The sequence below is a fragment of the Rhagoletis pomonella genome, unplaced genomic scaffold (assembly GCF_013731165.1).
Source record: "Rhagoletis pomonella isolate Grant_MI unplaced genomic scaffold, Rhpom_1.0 Rhpom_scaffold_00003, whole genome shotgun sequence".
Taxonomy (NCBI): Eukaryota; Metazoa; Arthropoda; class Insecta; order Diptera; family Tephritidae; genus Rhagoletis; species Rhagoletis pomonella.
In genome coordinates this window covers 100641583-100650943 of record NW_023458557.1, presented here as the reverse complement: position 1 = coordinate 100650943, position 9361 = coordinate 100641583, and the positions used below count along the sequence as shown (strand labels likewise).

At 34.5% G+C, this 9361-nt stretch overlaps 1 protein-coding gene across 4 annotated transcripts in view; it reads left to right on the top strand.

Moving 5' to 3' along the window:
* The window catches only part of LOC118735986, a 370373-nt gene extending 361255 nt beyond the window's left edge, over window positions 1–9118 (top strand). For all 4 annotated transcript variants that reach the window (XM_036466077.1, XM_036466076.1, XM_036466075.1 and 1 more), the window contains one exon: window positions 8730–9118. In XM_036466077.1, coding sequence (XP_036321970.1) covers window positions 8730–9034 — 305 coding nt within the window. In that variant the 3' untranslated portion in view covers window positions 9035–9118. The remainder of the gene's footprint in view (window positions 1–8729) is intronic.
* Window positions 9119–9361: the final 243 nt, after the last annotated feature.

The following is a 9361-nucleotide window of genomic DNA, read 5'->3' as shown; positions in this document are numbered from 1 at the left end:
GGGGGGCGTGGCAAAAAAAAAAAAATTTTTTTTGGGATCGCCTTCAAAATATCTTTAATCCTAGGGGTGGACTGGAAAAACTTTTTTTTTTTGTATGGGGACCGATCCGCACTAGTGTACATATCTTAGTGTCTATCATAATTAAAAGTTCGAAATAAATTCCTTCAGCTATAAAATTTTCAATGAATTCCGCGATCATATACATATTTTACCGGAATTTGGAAAAAAATAAATAAATAAAAAATAATTACCGAACATGTATAATTACATTTTGAAAACGATTCAATACGAAAATACAGAAAGCTGTGAGTAAACAATGCTAATGAGTTACTAAGAAATGTAAGTGGAGACTGGCCAAAGCTCGATAGGAGTATTATTATGCGCATAAGGAAATACGAGGAAAGCAGCGGAGTCCGACAGGCAATCAGATGCGTACATAGGAAGAGAAGAAAGGGTGAAGTACATACATACATACATATGTAGCTATGATATGTACCTAAATGCATATTTTAGTATCTAAGTAGCTATTGTTCCTTACGCTGTGAAAATGTGTTGCCATTTTGCTTTGTGCTACTGTTCTTGTTGTTGCTAGAGGATGTGAGACATTAAAAATCATGTTGATTAATAACCCAACGTTAGTCAAACATAATATTGTCTAACTGAACGCAAATGTGTAAATATTCGAATCTCACGAATGGCCATGTAAAAACTACATACACATATATATACTCACATTAGTCTAATGTCAAGGAAAAAAAATCGGTTCACCTTCTCTAAGGTTATAATAAAATTTAATTTGTTTTACTCATACATAACTTGCTGCCTCGTATGACTTAAAAATACAGCAAAACTTTTTTCCCGTGAGAGTTGTCAGAGATGAAAAAAATTCTATGTAATATTTGTATTAAAGTGTGTTTACCTGATCAAATTTTCGTTTTCAAGGTACCAAAGAAAAGGTGAGATTTATGTAAACGTCTTTATTTTTCTAAAAAGTTTGGGAGTGAGGGCCGCCAGGAGTTTAGAGCTGAACAGGCAAAAAGTGGGCGGTGAAAAATCCGTACGCTGAAAGTTTGGCAAGTAAAAAAAAATCATTTTTACTTACAGTGATGAACAATATTATTTGCAGTGCATTTTTTGCAATTAGTGTGCAAAATTTTATTTGTGGTAATTTTTATAAAAATATAGTTCATACTACACTTTGTGCAAAAACGCAGGAAAATTCAATAAAATTGTATAGTAATTTGCACTTTGTTAAACTAAAATTCAATGGGTTATAAAACTGCATACTTAGAAAGTTGCAAATTAGTATGCAAATTCATTGAATTTTCCTGAGTTTTGCACTACGTTTAGAGATTATATTTTTATGTTTTTTGGTGTAGTATGAACTATATTTTTATAAAAAATTATCAAAAATAAATTAGATTCAACAGTTTGTATTGAGCTTGAGGCCGTTTTTAATGAAAAATTTATTGTAGAAAAGCAACAACGATTTGAAAAAATGGTAGAAGTGATAGCTATTTCGGAAATCACCACATTTCCTCATCAGACTTCTTTCAGTAGGATTCGAACTGACGATCCCACTGACTCAGCCAGTTGCTTACGCATACTTTGGGAGCAGCAGTGAGTGCCGTCGGCATGACACAATGACACTGTGGCTAGTCATGCCGGCTGGGCGGGGTTCTTGCCTCACTGCTGTGCCCTGGGCCATAGCAGAGAAACAGACATGCCTGTCAAACATCCCAACGGACGGACACACAACAATTAAAAAATTAAAAAAAAGCAGTTACAAAAAAAAGGCTGAAAAAGAAACGTTACAATTAAACATTTAAAATAAACTGAAACCAAAAACCAAACTACGAATTCTTGTTGATTTTTTCCACTATTTCACTTGTTTAGCCAACTACAATTAAGCGCAGCTATTCCAGTGCTATTTAAACTTGATCATGTTGTTGTTGGTTTCTGTTGGTTTTTGTGCCTTCTTTGTAAGAAGTACATACAGATGCGATCAACTAATTATCAACGAAATTCAAAATGATATTGTTTGCAAAAATTGCAAAAAAATAATAAAACTTAAAAAAATTTTCATCAAAATTTCAAAATTTCTAATTAGAAAATTTAGAAAATTTTCGGCTAGCAGTTTTCTAGCCCATTCATTTGTTGTATGACAAGGTGCAAGTTTCAAGTCGGTAAAAATTACTGTTGATTTTTGAGAATTTTTTTTTGTGGAGGGTGTTGCTGTCATATGAAAAATATCTTGATCATGTGTTATATGGAAGAAAATGCGTGCTTTCAACACGCTCCAGCTCAAGAATAGGGTCGAACTGATACGAAATATTTTGGTCATGAAAAAGATTAAATTTTCGTGGGGCATCCTAACGTCATATATATGTACGTATACGTACATATGTATGCATTATTAGCGTATTACATACAGTAGTAGGAGGTGAAGTTGACGTCCTTGTATACAAACTAGATAATGATACGTAAAATGATGTTTAATAGACAAAAGGCAGCTGGGACTTTGTGGCAGCGGAAAATCAGTATAAAAGAAACAAATGACTGTTGATGAGGAACTTTGGAAGCGGATGGCAGGGGGGAGATGAGAACAAATATGGAACGTATGAATGGCAATGCTACATAAATATAAAAAAGCTTTGTCTACAAACATTGCCACTAATATTTGCAAGTGTATCCTTTGGCCAGATTATCAATCTTCGATGCTATGTATTACTATGTACATACATACATACACACAAAGACAATAAAAATGTACATATGCATTCATACACATTCAGGAAAGTGGCAAACTCGTACGTATGTTTATGGCTATGTATGCATGTGTTCTCTGTATAACATCTGTTTCTGTATCAAGTTTTACTTCGCTCCAAACATCTTTCACTCCTCACTAATCTACATGCCATCCTTCAAGAGGAAAGAAGAAAATCCCATAAAATCTTTTGCCTGATTGTTTTGTAACTAACACGCAAAGCACAGGAACATGAATGAAAACATGGCATCGTAGCGAAATGAATGCTTTCACACACATATACATATACATATACATACATACATACATACATACATAGATATGCTTACGTTGTGTGTATTTAAGGAGATATGCAGAATGCAAACGCCATTACATTGATTAAGTGGCAAGCATTAAATCAAAGTTAGTGAAAAATTTGCTAAAACACAAATGAATGGCGGTCGCCAAATGGTGTATGCCAGGGGAGGAGGAAGATGAAAATTGCGGGGCAGAGGTCGCAACACATAAGCGGCAAAGTGAAAAAGCGTTTTTCGGGACGAAGGAAATTGCTCAAAGAAGCAACAATAAAATTACAAGCCCTTTGTGCAGAAGCGATAATTTACACTGACAAAAGTTTTTCTCGACCATTTCATTTCATTTAAGTAATGTTGAAAACCAAGACTCCTACAATTGGTACCTGCTGCCAGAAAGTCTAGGTTTATGGGGAATTGATATTATATGTTCTTGAGAGGTTTTCTTAACTGTGGAAACGAGCAGGATTTTCCAATAACGTATTCGGCGTTGTAGGTTGCTTAAACTGAGTGCGAAAGTGCTTGTGCAGCCGGTGCCAAAGTAAAGAAGCCACTTAAAAACAATTGTATGCTAAATTCCTTAAAGTTTTTGAATATCTGAAGGCGACCAAGTTCTGCCCGTGAATGATGAGATGCTTTTGCTGGAAAGTCACACCACGTCAAAAAACATCACATTGAATCATAATTTATTTTCATTTAGGTAAGTCAACTTTTTAGTTTTTTCTTGGTTTATTATGCCATCAAATTACTTTTTATACATATTTTTATTATACTTATCTGGTTTTAATAATTACATAGTATTTAGTTTTTGAAATTTGGCATTCTGCACATTAACTTCAATAGTGTCATAACCAGGGCTGAAAAGTTTAAGCTTTTGCTTATTTTGCTTATTCATGGTTTCCAAGCTTAATTTTAACGACCAAGTATGGACCTTTTAAGGAAATGGCCAGGAAATAAATTGCTATTATTTCGTGTGTCTGAATAGTAAATAGTATCCAAGCAAATCGTTGTAGAAAGCAGATTTTCGTACTGTTTAAAATTAGGCTCAATAAATTTTTCGTGATCATTCCTTGGGCGTTTTTTGCGTTATTTAAAACCGTAACGTAACTTCCATTGCATTTCTGCTTGGATAAAAAAAAAAAAAAAAAAAGTTTGTCTCTACGGGAAGGCATTGGTGTTATTGAAGAGATTAAAAATATTTTTTTTCAAATGGATAATAACGATCGCAGATCTCTATTATTTGGGAATATCAAGCATTGTGATTTTTCAAGCCTTTAAATAAACTGAATAAAAAACAAAATATTGAACTGTACTTACATTTTTTTGTTGTTTTTCAAGCATATTTACTAATTTTTAGTGCTTATCTAAGCGCTTGACATAGATTTTTTCGTGCTTATTTTCTTCGGCCCTGGTCATAAATAACTCAAAAAGGCAAAACTCGAAAAAAACGGACTCAAAGTTTTGAATTTACATATAATCTATACAGCTATGAAATTTTTACCCAACATATAAGCTTTGTTGCTTTGCATATTCAACTCAATATTTGTATTTTTTGGATTATTTATGCCACTATTGAAGTAAATGAGCTACATTTATTTTTTAAGTTTTATCTTATTTAGTTCTGGAGTTTGTGCTTATTATTTATGTACTTATTTATTCGGCAATTATCATTTATTGAAACCCTGTCCCTTCGTTAATTTTGTTAACTTTTATTATTGTCTATGACCAAAGTAAGAAACCACTCTTATTTTTGTAGCTCAAAAATTTTGCGTTATATAGCGTTAAGGTTAGGTTAGGCTGTAGCGGTCGTGTATAAGACGTACTTAGCCTCAGGGCCCATTGTGAGGCCGCATGTTGGGTCAGCAACTCGCAATTGGTCTTAAACCCATTTTGAACTTAGATTTCCATGCATGTAAGGTCCTCCAAGTTGTTGAAAAATTGCCTACCACAGAGTGGGTGGTCTTCGTCTGGATGGAGTAGGGCAGTGTCCCGGAACCCATATAATCTTTGCGCGAAATGACTCAGCCATCTTGTTAAGAGATACGTGGCATTTTATGGCTACCTCGGAGGTTTTCATTGCCGTCTAATTGTCAGTGAAGACGTAGATATCAAACGCTATCTCCTTCATATAATTTCCCTTATTTATTTTCTCAGTGTTTAGTAAAAGTCTTTTCGTATTTTGGACTACAAAAGTAACCTTCTGCTTTCTGACCAACACCGCTAGCTTCGTAATAAGTGGAAATCGAATTTTCCTATATAGTGTACATGGCTGTATGTATGTACACAAGTCTGGGCAAGCGCCAATCTTTGCAATTAAAGCACGAGCATACACACATATGCTAATATTTTCCCCAATACATATCCATAAATAAACAAATATGTATGCGTATACATATGAACATATGTATATTTACTTATATATGTATGTATGTTCATAGCTTCATATATTTGTATCTTACTTCATGCTTCAGCTGGTACAGCATTAAACGCTTAACGCTGAGCTTTCGCAATTAATTCTAAGATTAATACAACCGAAGGGAGTAATTCATATAAATGCATGTGGGTGATTGTATGCGTCTAGGCGTGTGTGTGTTTTGCTGGCTATACATACGGATACCAGTGCGAACTTAGGAAGTAAAGCGTGTAGCAGCGGATGTTCAACCGCAAGCAACAATAGCTAACGATAGCTGCAATATTAATAACTAAAAGCTGTAGATAGAGCTCAGGAAATGAGAAACGGATCCGATTGTGTTAATCTATACGTGCGTAGGTGCTTGTTTAGGATATTTACTGTACTGATGAATTTAATTGAAGCAATAAGAATAAGGTAAAGAACTACATAATATGCACATATATATGTATGAAGCTATGTTCTAGCCAAAGCAAATGAAAGCTTAAATCATTTCCATCATATGCCTAAATAATTGAGACTTTAATTTTTATTTTAACCAATTTAAAAAAAATAAAATGAGGAGGTTATCAATTCGTCGGAACATTTTTTTTATGTACATATGTTACCGCATAACTTCCGACCACTTTAACCGATTTCGATAATTGTTTTTATCAGAAAGGTGGTACCTCAACGGTGGTCCCATACTAATTTGGTTTAAATTCGATTATAGGATTATTGGAAATTAACGATAATGCTAAATTTTTCCATCCGTCCGTGTACACGATAACTCGAGCAAAAATTGAAATATCTACGAAATTTGGTATGTAGGTTTCCGTTCACCTAAGTTATTGAAGGTTGAAGGTTGGTATTGGAAATGGGCAACATCGGTCTGTAACCACGCCCACTTCCCATATAACGGTATTTTCGAAAAATGCAAAAGCCCCGATATTTTAGTAAATATTGGATCAAAATTGTTGAAAATGTGAGTATGTTATATATGTGAAGTCGAATTTTGGTAAAAAATATTATTATTATGAATTTTTTGGAAAATGGGCGTGACCTCGCCCAGTTATGATGAAATGCTGTATCTCAGTAGCCGCTTCACCAATGCTCCCCTAACTGGGTACGAGCTTTACCCAGGGCTTAGCTAAGAAATCTGTTGAAAATCTTTGAAATCGGGCAATAACCACGCCCACCTCCCATATAACGGTACTTCACAGAAAAATGAAAACTGCGATAAATCAGTAACTACTGAAGCTAATTGACTCAAAATCGATAATTACTATAACCACTTAGCACAAAATAAGACTATTATACATTTTTGGATAATGGGCGTGTCGCGGCCCCTTTAGGACCACAAATCTGTATCTCGGTAACTGATTCATTAATTTCTACCAAACTCGGTGCACTTAATAACTTTAGTACAAGGAAGAAATTCGTTGAAAATTATTTAAATCGGGCTAAAATTACACCCACTACAAGGTGTATCACGGTAGATTTCTATCAAACTTGGTTCAATTATTTCATTAACTCTAATTCGGCATAATATCGCAAATGTAGTTTAGAGAAAGTTGAAACGACGATATTTGATCCCTGCACCGGGTATATAAAATTCGGTTTCGCCCTTTACTTGTTATGGTTAAATTACTGGTAGGCTCAATTTCAAGTCCGTCTCTTCTGGCTGATGTTAGCTTTAATGTTCCCTCTCGTGTATCGAGACACTTTTTTCCCCTATTTCTGAAATGTTGTAAAACTAATTTTGAATTGCGCGACCCACTCCGTTGCTTATGCCAGGATTTTAACTCTCATTCCAGCACGTTTGATTTTTAAGATCCTCTTTTCGGCATTAAGAAAGCGATACTCTCCTCTCTCAATAAATGAATTTGCCGAATATGAGTGTAGTTGTTGTTAGTTTTTAAGCGTAGTTTGATGTCTCTGATTGGCTGTATGTAGATATGTATAAGCAAACATATTTGTGGGTGTACTAACCCTGCAGTGAAAAGCTAAACCAGTATGCACAAATTCCAGTTCATGAACTATTATTTAAGGATAAAAGTCATACCAGTTCGTTATGAACCATAATTATACCAGTTCCGCGCAGAAAAAAGTAAACTAGTTGGTAGAAATTCTAGTTCGAAAACTGGTATTAAATGGGAGAGTCATACCAGTTCGTCATGGACTATAATTATACCAGTTCCACTTACGCAGTGAAATGCCAAACCAGCCAGTATAAATACTAGTTCATTAACCAGTATGTGTAAAGCGACGGCCTGCCATTTCGGCGATTTCGAACAACTTATGCGATCAGCGACATCTGTCTTTGAATAGGCATAACCAAAACTAAAACGTGGTTAATTGCTTTCATCACAAATGTCGGCTGTGGCGTCGAGTGAAGACTACCGATTCTGGTTCTGAGATCTCAGGTTCGAGTGCGCGTGGAGGTTGTTAAAGTAAAGTAAGTAAATTAATTTAAATAATTATAATTATTTCAATTTAAATATAAAATAAAAATTGTACATAAATTTAATTTGATTTGGAAAAAATCTAAATACTCAAATACCATAAAAAAATTAAAATAAATAATTTTTTGTTCTTTTTAAAACAATAAATTTTAAAATTACACAAAAGATATAAATAAAAAAAAATAAACAAATAAAAAAAAGCAAAAAAAAAGTTTCGCTCACTGAGATTCGAACTCGGATCTCTTGATTTGGCGTGCCAAAGCTTTACTCTTTCGACCATTGCCACTGTTGCAGCGCCGCGAGCAAAATGACATACTTATGCTTTTCATGGGGGATGAATAGGCAGTTTATCCCACCAACTGCTAACATTGAAAAAGGATACAACGTGAACTAGTTGGGCTGAAACGCAACTGGTAGCATTCTGGTTCACAACTGGTAGCTTTTCCTGCAGGGAATAGACTACTAATGAAACTGTTTAAATTAGGCAATATACAAAGTTGCAGATGAAGCTTGATTTTACAATGCAATGCTGCTCCAACATTAATTTCTCTAACTTAAGTAGTTTTAATGGTTAGTAGAGTTAATTAGTTTGTGTTTTAGTAATGCTGTATTTAAGATCAAATGCATAGATAGTTTTGAAAAACTGGATACGTACTATACCCAAATATGTATAAGAAATTCTCGTATAAGGGACTTCGCTAATTCAAAATGGATTACAGTACTTGTTTAATTATGCAATAGAATATTTTACTACATATGTACATGCAAACATGTTTGATTACGGAAAATCTTTTATTCTCTCTTTTTCCATGTTGCAGACTACCCATCGGCCGCAACAGCAAAGACGAAGCTAGTGCGTGAATCGCAACTACTTTCCACTGCCGCTTTTTTACTTATCACCGCAATCAACAGCCTTTTGGCGCCCACAATAGAAGCAATTATGCAAGTAGGCGATGGAAGTCATCCAGAGACTGCAACCGAACGAGGAAAAAATGCCACCGAAAATCAAATTATTTGTCAGCACTGCCCAGAAAACGCAGATGGAGAGCGAGAGCGAATCATAAATAGTTCTAGCGAAGAGAGTGCAATAGTAATGGATGGGTTGATGCACAGAACGCGGTGATAAGCTGCAATTGAGTGAATTAAAATTATTAATTATATTATATACAACAAAAAAAAGTATGAATAAAGCGAATTCAAAAATTAATTTAAGCGTAATATTACTGTAGAATGTGTCAAAATTAAATTAAATAAACATTTAAATTGCGTACATACATACGCACATTAGGATGGCCCCTAGTTATATGGAGAAAAATAAATGTGTTTGGATTCTCGGTCTCACCCCCTAGAAATGTGTGAATGGCCTAAAGACCGGAGTATACAAAGTTATAGATCAATCAAAAGAGATTTAGAGGTGGCTCAAAGCGCTCAAAATTTCCCATGTTTTTAT